The sequence below is a fragment of the Pinus tabuliformis genome, chromosome 6, assembly GCF_031772625.1.
Source record: "Pinus tabuliformis cultivar Carrire ecotype Pingquan chromosome 6, CPIR1, whole genome shotgun sequence".
NCBI classification, from domain to species: Eukaryota; Viridiplantae; Streptophyta; class Pinopsida; order Pinales; family Pinaceae; genus Pinus; species Pinus tabuliformis.
Genome location: NC_142292.1, coordinates 1308418767 through 1308433459, shown reverse-complemented (window position 1 = coordinate 1308433459; position 14693 = coordinate 1308418767). Strand labels below are relative to the sequence as shown.

Sequence of the window (14693 nt, the reverse complement as noted above, 5' to 3'; positions counted from 1 at the left end):
AAATAAGCCATTTCCTTTTTCATGAAATGGTTGAGTGTCAAAGCTTTGACGAGGAATTTGAGCATTCCTTGTCTTTTGAAAGTTTAACATGGACCCTTGAATGCCCTTATCATGTTGTCCCATCCTTGACTTGTGAGAACGACCTTCAATTTCCTTCACATTTGACTTGTTCTTTTTCTTTGCCACTAGTTTAGAGTGACTTGAAATTGCGACAACTTCCATTCAAATCGCAATTGAAGTCACCTTCACAACATTTGTTCCTTGATAATTTTACACGTGAAGTCAATAGGATGACCTACTCTTGTAATTATATTAGCCCTATTAACATTTGGATGGAAGAGGTTTGTGGAGGAATAAATCAATTTTGACATAGTTTGGGCTTTATACTTAATGATCACACTTTCATCCTAGTTCCAAACATAAAGATGACCACCATTCCCCTTGATGTCCACATAATCTTTAATGGATCCTTGTTTTGGTTGATAACAAAACACAAGGGAAGATGCTCCATCATGGATGAATTTCTTGGGTGGATGCATTGGCTTTTTCACTTCACCTAGCAGTCACGTCTTCTAGTTAGCTAATAGGATAGGAATGAATAAGCTCTCTGGGCAGTACTTTAGTCTTGTGTGATTTATTTAGATTAATTTCTCATTTATTTTCATGTACTTTCATTTCCTAGTTTAGTTGTCATCTCATTTCAACATTTACTTTATATCATTTCCTTTCAACATGGTCTTTTCTAGTAGTTTCCAAGGATGGAAGATTCACCTATTGGCTCTCATGTCTCCAAATTTAGTTGCTGCATGTTACAGGTTTATTGACTCCATGGTCCAGTGAGTAAGGACTTCTCGTTTGTGAAAGTAGGAGAATTTGGAGTTCTCACACTCTTGTGCGAAAGCGCATGTCCCCTAGTTGGAGCCAAATGTTGCACTTCAGGCAACCCCAAAGATACACACTTGGTTAGTGTGATTTGTTATTGCTTGGGTGAGACTTTCTTATCAGTTTGGACCTACTATTCTCCATTTATTAGCTACATTCTTATGCTCATTAGTCATTCACAGTAGTGCATTACTTCCCATGCCCTTGATCTCATATGTGCTAGATGATATCTCATGCTACTTCAATTATTGGTTGGTATGGTTTCATCGCTTAAGTTCCTGATCTAAACATGATGCTAGGGTTTCATATCATTGTGTAGATGCCAACATTAGACGGATGTTTTATTGCTTTTAACTTATTAAAGATGTTACCTTGTTACTATTTCGAACTACCTGAGAAATAATTACTTTTGATAAGTGTGCCACTAAGCTAACCCAATAGGTACTATTGAGAAAGCAAGGTGGGTAGCATGGACATATCCCTTCCATACTTTAACATTTTCCATTAAACACTTTCTACTTTCCATCCCATCCATAAGAGACGTGTTTTAGCATCTGTAAATAACATCAGGATTTGTTGTTAACCCACTAAAATTGTGGTTTGGGACTTATACAAGTAGGGAAAACTCGTCACTTCAGGAGGCTACTAATTGAGCTTGAGGCTCGCCTTGTTCGAGGTCTAGTTTACTCCTGTTGGTACCCATTCGAGTAGTATCGCGTTAGATAGAACTGAACATAGACATCACTTCCACGTACCTTGAGTATATCGGAAGTCACCCTAGGGAAAAATGCCAAAACCAACCATTCGCCCACTTGACTATCATAGTGCACCAAAAATAGAATTTGGGAAGATTACTCTCTCATATTGGCCTCATGTCAGTATATTTGAGGGCTATAGCACCAGACACACTTGTTTTTTAAGCCATTTCTTGCTCAGGAAAAACATACTGATGACTTGCATCACTCAAACAAACATTTACTCTAATCATGGAATTGGTTGAAAGTATTTGTTATTTGTGCTACCATTTCATTTGATTGAGGTATATAGTTGATGTTTGCATGAAAGAATCAACAAACAAATTATCATCATACCACAACCTTAGGGAAACATCAACATCTAATCTAAGTCATATCATCACTCATACCCAACGGCAAAATTAGAACTAAAATGAAACATAGGGAACCCCCCTAGGTTAGGAAAAGCACATGTCCAAAACCTAGAAGTGAGGGGCAAAGCTGTCGAGGTGATAATGGGTGGCTTGCTTGTTAAGGTTCTCCCCCTAGTGAGGTTGGGACTTTTTCTCGATGGAGAATAAGAGCGATAATAGTTACAACTAAACTAATAAAATATACTACTTTTAAATGAAGTCATGTTTTGTATATTATATATTCTTTGTATTCCCTCTACTTTTTTATGGCGAATATTTATTATCTTTGTAATTTCTATACAACACACTCATGTGAGTGTTGTAAAGCTGGGGCATATGATGCCCTGTACATTTACTGCCCACATTTTGAACCATTTATACCAGCTGGAACTATGAGGTCTTGTGGGTTGCTTCTGTGCAAGTGTAACTCCTTTCCCTTTGTATTACGTATTTAGTTCCATTTTGTGTAACTATCATATGTATCCTAGCTAGATATTTCAGCTTCAATACACGTTTTTTGGACGATAGCAACAAGAGCCAATATGCCAGGTTCTATGCATTTGTCCTTTTTGAAATCTTGACCATTTTCATTCCTCTTGTTGATATATGTATAGTATATACTCTTTTATCTGCATTCTAACACTTATAGATTCCAAAGCACGAAAGAACACATCAAGTCCTGAAGAATGTTATCATTGTTATGTATTCAAATTTCTAGTTAAACAGATTATTACTTTGCATTTATATGATTTTCTTCAAATATCTCTTTACATCAATAGGCCATACCATCTCTTAGAATATGCAATTGCTAAAATTTTGTTGTCTTAAATGGTTGCCTGTCAGGTGTATGAGCTCTGCAAAGAGGGAATTACACTAAGGTTTTTGCCTGATCCTCATCAGGTCAAGAATGCTCTTCAGGTCAGTAAAGGTGAACTTTGTTTTCAGGAAGAAAAGAGTTGAAAATAAAGAGAATTCAGGAATAGAATCTGAATTTACTTGGTCATGTTATCCTTCTTTTTTGTTTTTATTTTATTATAATTGAAACATTAATGAAAAGAAAAAGGGCTGAGTGGTATTGAACATTAAGATAAGATAAAGATAAGATGATTATATTAATGTCCGATGCATGACCACAAAAGTAGGTCAATGGGATTGAAGAGTATGAGTATGAATACAATGTAGGAGTACAAGTACAACTAGAAATGCCAAAAACGATTAGAAAAAAGAAACATACCTAAGTATAACATCAGAATATATGTATAAAATTGTGACTACAAAGGTACAGTGATATAAAACAATAAGTGAGTTTGGACAACTCAAGAACCTATTGTGAGAGAGATAGAGATAGGATGATGAAGCTAATAATGTCAAGGTCTCTTACGTCTGATGGTTAAGGGGGAGGGTTGCAAAAAGGGCATTGGCTTGCTGTTGGAGTCCTCTAGAACCTTTGGTGGTCCAACTGCATGATCTTGTGGGGAATCTACATTTGAGGGATACTCCTAGCATATGAGGTTGAAAGAAGGAAACTCCAAATGGATCTCTAGCTAATCCTTTGAGTTTGGGAGGTAGTGTGGCGGGTGAGAGGTGCTCTACTCTTAATTTGTTTAGAGTTGATCTCTCTAATGCTTTGAGTAACCATGGCCTGATGTATGATTGGTACTGCCAAATCGATCTCGATAATATTGATTGGCCTCGTACAGGGGGACGTTGAGGAGAAACCCGGTGTCTCACCATTCTATTGTTTGGTGCACTTTGGAGCTTTGCTTGCTGTTTGTTGCTCCGATTTGATTGATTAACAAGGAAGTATGAGGTGATTGGTCTAGTCATCCCAGGTTGGGGCATGGCATGCAAGAGCTGAGACCAGTGGTAGAAGATCTCCTTGATGAAGAGGGATAAGCATCTCTAGTCTTGGTATGGAAGAAAGTAGAGAGGGGGCCCTCCAAGTTCCTATAGAGGTAGTGATAACATCCTATGATCTCATAGTATAGGCCCTAGGGGTCACCGAAAAATAAGGTGCATCTCTATGTCTAGCTCCTGAACGTGGCACACTTGGTAGATCCTATTAGATCACGATATATTGTGAATTTTCTATATCCGAATTCAATGGGAGTTGACCCAAAGTTGTCCTAAAGGGATCCTGAGTGAGTGCATCCAATCCCTGAATATATAAGGGGGGCGGACAATGATGCTATTTTGCAGCTCCAAAAAGTGCTCTAGTTAGAAGGACATCTTCGAGCCCAAGCTCGTCGAAGGTGAGGTCCAGGTGACTTGAATGTATAATATATAGATATCCTCACTAATAGCCTAATTCCATACCTGTCTAGTTGGCAAGAGATGGTTCGACATATCAAGGGAGGATCTAAATGGGGGAAGGCTCTCTGGGGAGATAGTAATTGACTGGAGAAGTTGAGATGCCTTTGAGAACCAACCTCATATGAAATAAATTCAGAGGAAGTGAATTTGGATCTTGACAAGACATAAATAACATTATTTATTTGACGATTCAAGAAACATGCTATGAGGGGCTACATTGCATGGTACATTCTTCTTTCATCTTAGAAGCTAGGTCTTAGGGGTATCTATTACACAAAGTTGCCTTGGGCTTGCACCTAGTCTCATCTCTTTTTGGTCTTATGCCATTTGGGTGGGGTTGACTACAACTAGAATGGTGTTGATGATTGTAGCTCATACAAGAACTTCTACATAGGTTTTGTGTCAAACATGCATAAGTCATTTGAAGTCCTTTCTATTTTGTAATTCACTTTATTAATGTAAATTATTAAAGTGAAGAGCCTTTTAGTTTTAAGTTATGAAAAGTCTAATAAAGTGTAATTTATTACACTAGTGATTTAGATGAATCTAAACCGTTGATCTCGGGTGAGATTGGGATTGGATTTCAGCCATTGATCTCAATGAGTGATTAGGGTTTTGGAGATTTAGTCATCAAGTCAAAAGTATAAAGCAAGGCAAAGTAGAAGGGAAATGGAATAGTGAAAAATACAGTGACTCAGTTGCATAAGATAATGGAGAATTTTGCTAATTGTGCAAAGCAGGGGAGAAGGGAAACAGGTTTGCAGAAAGGAAATTGACTTCAACAATTTGTGGAGGCCATATGATCCAATAGTGGAGAGGGTTGTACGAATTGGGTGCAACAACAACAATAGCAAAAGTCGACCCAACAAATTTGGCTAGCAGAACTCTACAAGGAAAATTTTAAGGATGGACATTTATCTGAAAGTTTAGAAACCTTGGCGAATCTTTTTAATCCTTAATATGCAAACTATAAAATTTTTGGCGATATTTTTAGAAAATTATTTGAGTTTCTTATGATTTTATATAGTCCCTATAAAATTTTGGCGATTTTTAAGATACAATAGTTTTATAGTATAAAATTTGGGCGGGTATTTTTTAGAAAAAATGGAAATTGGCAAATCTTATCTTTAGAAAAAGCATAGAAAATTAGCCCACCTGCGAATATTAACCCCTAACATTTTCCCTAGAACTCGATTGGATGATCCAACAATCGACTCAACTCTACAATTTCTAGGAGGAGGCTATAAGATTTAGATCAGTAGGAGGTCATATGAGGGAGTTGTACAGGGCCGTCTGACGACCACTTTTTTGTTGTGAGTTTTCTTTCTTAGTGGGTGAGTTTTCCCAGTGTGGGAAGCCTTGTAAGTTTCAAAGATTTTAATGAGGATTTGATTTGAAGGGCAAAAAAATTAGTCCTGTATTTGGAAATCTATTCTGCTTCCTCTAATTTATTTTTAAAATAATAGTGTGATAATTCTATGGTCTAAAATTTGCCGTTTAAAAATTAAATTTCAGCGAGTAATTTCACTTGAGATCATAAGGAGGTTATTCACCTAGGATTTGGAGAATATTTTAACATGGTATTAGAGTTGGGTCTTTGATTGAAGCTTCTAGGTATTTATAGCAGTAGATCTATTAGATTTGGAAGCCAATAGTTATTTTTTACTTGGTTCTTGAATGACTAAGCACATTTGCAGGGTAGTTTGTTTTGATCTGGAAGATGGCAACAAGAAGTCTTATATTTGAGGATAGATTGAATGGAACTATAAATTTCTTGTCATGGGATGTGTTACTGCTCAAAACTAGCAGGGAAACTAATAGGGATCCCTAAAGGGGCAAATGCTAGACCAAGGGCAACAAATGGAGACTTAGCCCACTGTTACCTCAGCTAAGGCTCCCTACTATTTACAGACTTTCACCGATGGGAGGAGACCTGGTATATATGGAGTCACAAATGACGGATAAATCAAGAAGTGGATATAAAGTGACCCAAATAATCCCTTTCCAGAAGAGGTTCAAGAATGAAACTAATTTTCCATGCTTTTTCCAAAAAGAGATTCGTTAATTTCCATTTTTTTCTAAAAATTATTCGCCCAAATTTTATAGTATAAAATTGTTTTACCTTAAAAATCGCCAAAATTTTAAATAAAGGCTATATAAAATTATTAGAAATTTGAATACTTTTATAAAAACATTGCCAAACATTTTACAAATTGCATATTATATACTAGTAAGATTTGCCAAAGTTTCTAAACTTTGAAATACATTTCCATCCTTAAAAGTTTCCTTGGAGAAGGATGTGGGGATTTGAGGGCTAGGTTTATGGGATATGACTTGTGAATTAGTTTTCCAATCCTTAAAATCCTTATTGAAATTGGTATCCTAGGTGGTTCTTGAAGAATTGTCTTTTCAAAGGAGCGGGACCACACGGGACCAGGTGGGCCCAACCTAGGTCAAGAGGCAAGGATTTAGCAACCAATGATGTTCTTAACCCAGACAAGGAGGGGGAAAGGATCAAAGAAATAATTTTCACTTAAAGGTGTAGACTTGATCCTATGAGGCACTAGCCTTGGGGATACTAGGGCAAAGTTTGATCTCGGAGCTAGGGCTTGGCTTTTCTCACAACTCCACTGTCGGAATGGCTTCAAAATTGGAGGAGGCCTTGAGGAGACACCAACGCAGGAGAGGCTAGGAGATCAAACTTTTTGGAGGGCTATTTTGTCGGGAAAATGATGCCCTAGGTGACCCAACTTGGCTAGACCTAGGAAAAGGTGAAAAAGATTTGATTTTTGGGTGACCACCTCTTGGTAGATCAGTGCCTTAGTCTTGGGAGAATGGAGTCTATGATAAATATCAATGAGGACCTTGTTTCTTAGTCAAGGAGACGTTAAGACTACCTCGCTAGCCTTCTAGGGCAAAGGGAAGTAACCTTACAGCTTTTATACTTCGACTTGCAAAAGGTGATGGCTTATCAAGATGAATTCATTGATAGAATTATCCCTAGGAAATTTCATTCAAATTACATGGCCCATACATTAAGAGATGCTATATAGAGACAAAATTCCACAATTTAAGATGTAAATGCATGCAACAGTTAGCCCTAAAAATAGCAAAAATCCCAATCCAATGTATATGACAAACTAAGACAAGAATAGCATTCAAAAGCATGTACTTACATGTAACATAACATATCCAACCATCCACAATTTGACAATAGAGAAGCTCCAAGATAAGATAAACCAAATCCAAACATCAAAATTCATCTATAAAGCTCCAATTCATCCTCTAGGAAAAAGTGCGAAATTCTCAAGAGAGAGAAGAGATCCAATCCAAAGTGATGATCAACAAATGAACTCATCTCCATTATATTTATACACTAATGAGGAGTTCGAATTAGTCTCCTTGGCCTACATAAGCCCCAAAAATAAAATATTGTGCTAATAATCTAACTTTTGGTGACAAGCCCACCAAACTAGTTCACAAATGAAAGAATAAGCCTCTTAAGAGGTCAAGTTATGAATAATACATGTCATAGGGCCCTCCAAGAGGCCTGATGAGGTCTATAGGTGCCATAATGAAGAGTAGGACCGTCAAAAGTGATGGACAAGGGGTTGGCCCCTTGTTCTCCAAACAATAAACCTGTGGTGCTTCTAGTGGGTGTGGGGGCACAATAATAACTTGATGGCTCTCCAAATGAGTCGAAGATGCATGTAGATCATCTGCAAGGGCTTTGATGATGGCGTAGGTGATGCCACATCATCCTACAAGTCCTGGGTCAGTTGCCAAGTATATTTTACATTTGTGGGGCCAACTGGGCAAAGGTGAACTAGGTGCATCTTCCTCGCCCAATAGGTGAATCTCGAGCAATCTCTGAACATCCTCGGGGATCCATGGAGTACTGTCTATTGCTGTGGAGGCCCATGGCTCTCAACACACACCCTACGTGTGCTAATGTATCCCTCTGGAGGATTAGGACCTCGTATAGGGAGACCCCGTATAGGGAGCACAGGTCTCAGGAGATTTTGGAAATGATTCATTTGGATGTTTATGGACGAACATCGGTAGCATCAATACAAGGAAGCATGTATTATGTCTCGTTATTGATGATTACTCTCGTAAGACATGGATCTATTTCTTGAAAATAAATTATGAAGTCTTCATCATGTTTTAGGAGTTTAAGGCTGTTGTGGAGAGCCAAACAAGTAAAAAGATCAAGATGCTGAGGTCAGATAATGGGGTTGAGTATGCTTGTAATGACTTCAAGGGTTTTTGTAGCAAGGGAGGAATTAAGAGAGAGTTAACAGTATTATACAACCTACAGTAGAATGGGGTTGTGAAGGGGAAGAATCGATCTATCATAGGGGTTGTTAAGGCCATAATCCGTGATCATGGTTTTCCCATGTTTCTTTAGGTAGAGGCATGTGATACAACAATCTACATCCAGAACAAGAGTCATCACAGGGTCTTGGAGGACAAGAAACCAGAGGAGGCACGCATTGATGTGCAACCAGAGGTGAGCCATTTTCACCTCTTTGTTTGTCTAGTATACATACATGTATGTTGTACCTATAGATAAAATGACTAAATTAGAGTCCTCTTGTATGAAGGGTTTGTTTATGGGATATAGTGAGAGTTAAGAACTCCAAGGCTTACAGGATTTTGATTCTAGCACAAAGGAAAACAATGGTGATCAGGGATGTGAAGTTTGAGGAGGGTGCGCACTTGGCAAGAATGTCAAGGTTGCTTTCCCAAGTATTGAGCACAGGTCTCAGGAGATTTTGGAATTGATTCATTTGGATGTTTATGGACCAATGTCAGTGGCATCAATATAGGGAGGCATGTGTTATGTCTCTTTATTGATGATTACTCTCGTAAGACATGGATCTATTTCTTGAAGATAAATTATGAAGTCTTCATCAGGTTTTTGGAGTTTAAGGCTGTTGTGGATAGCCAAATAGGAAAAATGATCAAGATGTCGAGGTTAGATAATGGGGTTGAGTATGCCTGTAATGACTTCAATGGTTTTTGTAGGAAGGGAGGAATTAAGAGAGAGTTGACAATATTATACAATCCACAGTAGAATGGGGTTATAGAGGGGAAGAATCGATCTATCATAGGGCTAGTTAAGGCCATGATCCATGATCATGGTTTGTACATGTTTCTTTGGGTAGAGGCATGTGATACAACAATCCACATCTAGAACAAGAGTCATCACAGAGTCTTGGAGGACAAGACACCAAAGGAGGCATTCACTAATGCGAAGCTAGAGGTGAGCCATTTTCACATTTTTGGTTGTCTAGTATACACATATGTACCTATAGATAAAATGACTAAATTGGAGCCCTCTTGTATGAAGGGTTTGTTTGTGGGATATAGTGAGAGTCAAGGACTGCAAGGCTTACAGGATTTTTATTCTAGTACAGAGGAAAACAATGGTGATTAGGGATGTGAAGTTTGAGGATGACTTTGCATCCATGAAGTCACATGAGCTCATTACAGTGGCAAAGGACAAGGAGTAGGAGGCTTCGAACTGCGAAGGTTGAGACTAGTTTGTCCATGACACTAGTAGCTTCCAGTTTAAGTAGTCAACCTTCAGGTGAGGAGGAGGAGACATTAGCTTCTTCCAGTTCTGTCACGATACCTTGATGGTTCAGATAGACATTGAGGGATTCTTAGGAGTATGTTGAGGCTCCTAGGAACACATTCAGGGAGAACATGCCTTCAAAGAAGTTTTTGACTTATATGGTGCTAATGAGTAGCATCATTGAATCTGAGCCTTTTACTTCTTAAGAGGAATTAGACCAACAGGTGTGGTGGGATGCCATGGTTGTGTACAACTCCATCATGAAGAATGATGTGTGGGACATTGTGCCAAGACTGGAGGGGAAGTTAGTGGTGAGTTCCATACGTCTCTTCCAAATCAAACATGCTGCAGATGCTAGCAATGAGAAATTCAAGTCAAGGTTTGTGGCAAGAGAGTTTTCCCAGAAAGAGTGAGTGGGCTATAAGGAGATGTTTGCTCTAGTTGCTAGGTACAATTCTATTAGAGTTGTGATGTCTATTGTCTTGGTCATTGGATGGAGGATACATTAGATGGATGTGAACATGACATTCCTAAATGGGGTCATTGAGGAAGAGGTGTACATAGAGAAACCTCAGGGCTTTCAGGTTCATGGGAAGGACTCTCATGTGTGTAGGCTAAAGAATGCTTTGTATGAACTCAAGCGAGCATGGTATTCCAGGATTGATGGATATTTGTTGAGCTTGGGCTTTGTTGCCTCAAAATATAGCACGTCTTGTGAGGATAGCTCACAAGACAAGAGCTAGACCAAGGGACAACAATATGAGGTGTGGCCCACTTTCACCATAGCCACTACCTCATACTCTTTCGTGGATTTTTCCACTAGGGAGGCTTCCCTCTATTAGGTCACCTAAAGGATCAATCAAGTACAAGCAATAAGGTGACAAAATAGGCTTAAGGAGGACAACTCTACCTAAGAAAATGGCATAGCTAGCACAACAGAGCAATTCACATCCTCCAATATGCCTAATTAGGGCACAACATGATCTAGGGCTTGAGAAATAGCAAGCAAAAAGAATCAACCTAGGGTCACAAGGCCAAGAAAAGGATTCTAATAGATGAATATATTTAATATATGAAACAAGAAGCTTTCAATAAGCACCAAGTTTAAGCCTACGACAAACTAGGGCTTTTCTAGGGCAAAATCTACTTAGGGCATAGGACTTTAGCCCTAACATAGATGGATTACCCAATAAAAGGAGTTGATTTTGAGGCAATCACTTTTCCTTCAAGTGTTGAATCCTTCCAAAAGCCAACAACTTCAACCTTGGTTGAGATTTGTGCCATGGCCCTAGCTAGCAACTTATCTTTGAGGGGTCAAAATCAAATTTAAGGAGAGAAAATGAGATTTTGGTGTAAGTTTTATGGATGACCAACAAAGTGATCAAGGCCGATGCCGTTTCCTTGGGTGATGGAGTCTATGAGAATGTAAAATTTTCTAGATCTTGGCAAGGAGTAAGGGAATAATGAAACCCTAGATTTCAAAACCCTAACTATCACTTTTGTGAGGGAGCAAAGTCAATGGGGAGAGCTAGTTGAAAGATTCACCCATGGGATTGTCATTCACATTCTATAAGTGAGTAATGCATGCAATACTATCATCTAGAATCCCTGGAATGCTTTTCAACAATAATTAGCATAATATAAACCCTAGATAGTTAACCATTCCATACATTAGACACAAAAAACAAAGATTTATCAAATCCAAGGTACACTTACAAGATATAATGCATGAACAAAGCCTTTATTGCTCCAAAATGACATCTCCAAAGCCAAAGAAATAGCTCCAATAGCAAAAATCCACCATAGATCACATCTCCACAAGATACAAGTCACAATTCAGCTAGGCCAAATTCTCTAAGAGGGCTGAAATAGTCACAAGTGATGATGAACAATGAAATGAACCTATCCTCTACTTATATGAGGATTAGAACAAATAATTATGCCTAACAAAGCCCCTAAAACAAGTTTGATCATTAAATGTACTTGGGTTACAAGCCAACCCATTAGCTAACAACAAAATGAGCCTAATTTTCCCACACGTGAGCTATAGCTTCCTTTATTGTTGATGTTATGCCTAATTTAGGCTCCAAATGCCATGCCAAAATGCAATGAGGTGTCCAAATGCATGTAGATGCTTGTATGATCCAAAATTTGTGGGTTGGCCCTAAAATTCACCTCAGTATCTCCTGTGGGGTCTCAAGATCCAGTTGGGGTGACATAAAGTGGTCTCCATGAGTCTCCATCTATCAAACAGGGCCTCCTCTCCAGCGTTAGGGATTTCACTAGTGCAACGAACTGTCCCTAGTTTCTTATTGTGAGACCATCCTTATTTGGGCTCTTAATCAACTCCTGCCTGACAAGTTGTGTCAAGGCCTTCGTGGGGGCATGCTGGGTCCAATGGGGTCATCTTGAAGAATTCTCAAATCTGGATCAAAGTCAACCAACATCCTAGGTCTTGTAGGTGCTTTGGGACACCTGTCATCTGATAGTGTTGTTAGGAGGCTCCAAACTCTCAACACTTCACTTGTTTGGTCCACTGTACTCCTCTGAAGGGCCTAGGTACCTGTGTAGTGGGTGACCAAAGCCTAGGCTGTTGAACCACCTGACACGAACAACATGGATTCTAGTGAAAGCAACCAATCATCAGGGACTATGATTAATAATGCATCTAAGTGGACCAACCTTGAATTACAAGGGAAATTTTATACTTCAAGCAAGGATCCCTTTTCAAAATCAAGACCAAGATCTCACAAAGGTGTTTTCTCCATAGGTAGAGTTGGCGAAAGGTCAACCCTATTAGGTGCTTCTAGCCCTTAAATGGAAGTAACAGTGCCCTGTTCCGTCCTTCAATTGATAGGTGTTAGTGAATAGTAATGTGGTAATGGAGGGGAGAAGACTTCATGGCCAAGTGCCATGGTTAAAGGGACCAGTTGATGGGGGTGTCCACATCCTGAGTGTATATATGTGAGGAGGGAGCATTCATGGATGCATGATTTACCAACTTGTCCTTGGTTTTTCCACCCCTCTTGTGCGCCTTTTACTTATCCTTGGCTATTCCTTGTATTACCGCTTATAGCTCAAGGGTTAGAGCTTGCTTTGTATGATGTAGCAATTTTATTACCCCTTTGAGATGAGTCAGTTTATTCCTCATCGAGGTTGGGACATGCTATGGTTTCCTCTCAGATGCAAGGGAGCATCTTGTGCTCAAGAATCGGGTGATGGCTATGTGAGCTAGGCAGAGCTCATGCTAGGCTTTTCCCACATGCTAATTCTAATGTCTCTGCCATCTTTTGCATTTTGATTGTTCTTTCTTTGTTTTGTTGTGGCCATAATATGCTTTTTGCTTTTCTTTTCGGTGCATTAACCTCCCAGGGCAAAGTTTCTGGGTCCTACTCAAGGTATGTGAACATGCGAGTGCCAAGTTGCCAAGAACCAGTGACAGGTTGTACATGAAGAATGGAGGTGAGATATAGGGTTTGTGATGTGGGATGGAAGGTGTTTAGTATGATATAGGGAAGATGGAATGCACCATCTCAATCATGGCTTCCTAGGTAGTGCCCCTCCTATAACCCAAAGGGCCTTAAGGGAAGTCCTACTGGACTAGGGTTAAAGATCAACCCCCTTGGTAAGGTGAGAGCAAAAGAATACGGTCAAGGTTTGTCGATGTTCCAGATCACCCGATTAGCCATACTAAATGTCCAAAAACAAGCAAGTATAAGCGCTTGATTGCAAAATGATCTAAGTACCTTTTGAGTGGCAACTCACCTTTATCCAAGTGCTAATGTCGGATGGGTGAGAGGCACATGGCTGATGCAAGTGGCAGAGGCACATGGCATATCATCATCTATTGGTTTCTCACAATGGTTGTTGGTTGTATGGCTGACCGGTTGGTTGCCAAATGTAGGAGAAAAATATTCTCCTATGGTGTTACCCATTTTGGTGGGTAACAGGCTTCACCAAAAGTGAAGCAGTTCGTAACTTGTATTATATATATGTTGGGAATGATCTACTTATTTTGGTGCTGTATGTAGATGATTTGTTTCTTATAGGGGAAAAGAAGCTCGTTGCTAGGTGTAAAGTAGATTTAGCAACAGAGTTTGAAATAAAGGACATTGATTTAATGCACTTTTTCTTGTGGTTAGTGGTTTGGCAAAGACCAAGGGAGATTGCCCTTGGATAGGGGAATTATGTAGTGGAGATTTTGAAGACATTTCGGACGGAGCAATACAAGCCTATGGCCACACATATGATTGCTAATTTTTAGAAGGTGATTAGTTCAGATTCAGAGTTGGTGGATCCCATGTACAAGCAGTTGATTGGTTCTTTCGTGTATTTGGTCAACAGTAGGACAAATATATGTTTTGTAGTGAACGTCTTGAGTTAGTTCATGGTGGAGCCTAGGCAAAAGTATTGGATAACTGAGAAGCATGTGTTGAGATATTTGTGGGTACAATGGAGTGTGGTTGTGAAGTCAAGTTGCAAGGGTATACAGACTTAGATTAGGAAGGTAGTGCACTAGACAAGAATAACACCTTGAGGTATTGCTTTAGTTTGGGATCAGTGATGATATCTTGGTTTAGCATGAAGCAGACTTCCGTGGCACTCAGTTCAACAAAGGCAAAGTATAGGTATTGAGCACAACAATTTGTGAGGCCATTTGGTTTCACAAATTTATTATTTATTATTTTATTATTATTATTAATTCTATGTGGTTCACGGTCCTCAGAGATCGGTGACTCGCTATGACCACGGATTATTGTTCCAGGT

The 14693-nt window shown here is 39.1% G+C and overlaps 1 protein-coding gene across 3 annotated transcripts in view; it reads left to right on the top strand.

Annotated features, from left to right (window-relative positions):
- The window catches only part of LOC149263420 (protein TIC 22, chloroplastic-like), a 394728-nt gene that overhangs the window by 116147 nt on the left and 263888 nt on the right, over positions 1–14693 (top strand). For all 3 annotated transcript variants that reach the window (XM_089426262.1, XM_089426260.1, XM_089426263.1), the window contains exon 3: positions 2873–2947. In XM_089426262.1, the coding sequence (XP_089282388.1) occupies positions 2873–2947 (75 nt within the window). The remainder of the gene's footprint in view (positions 1–2872; positions 2948–14693) is intronic.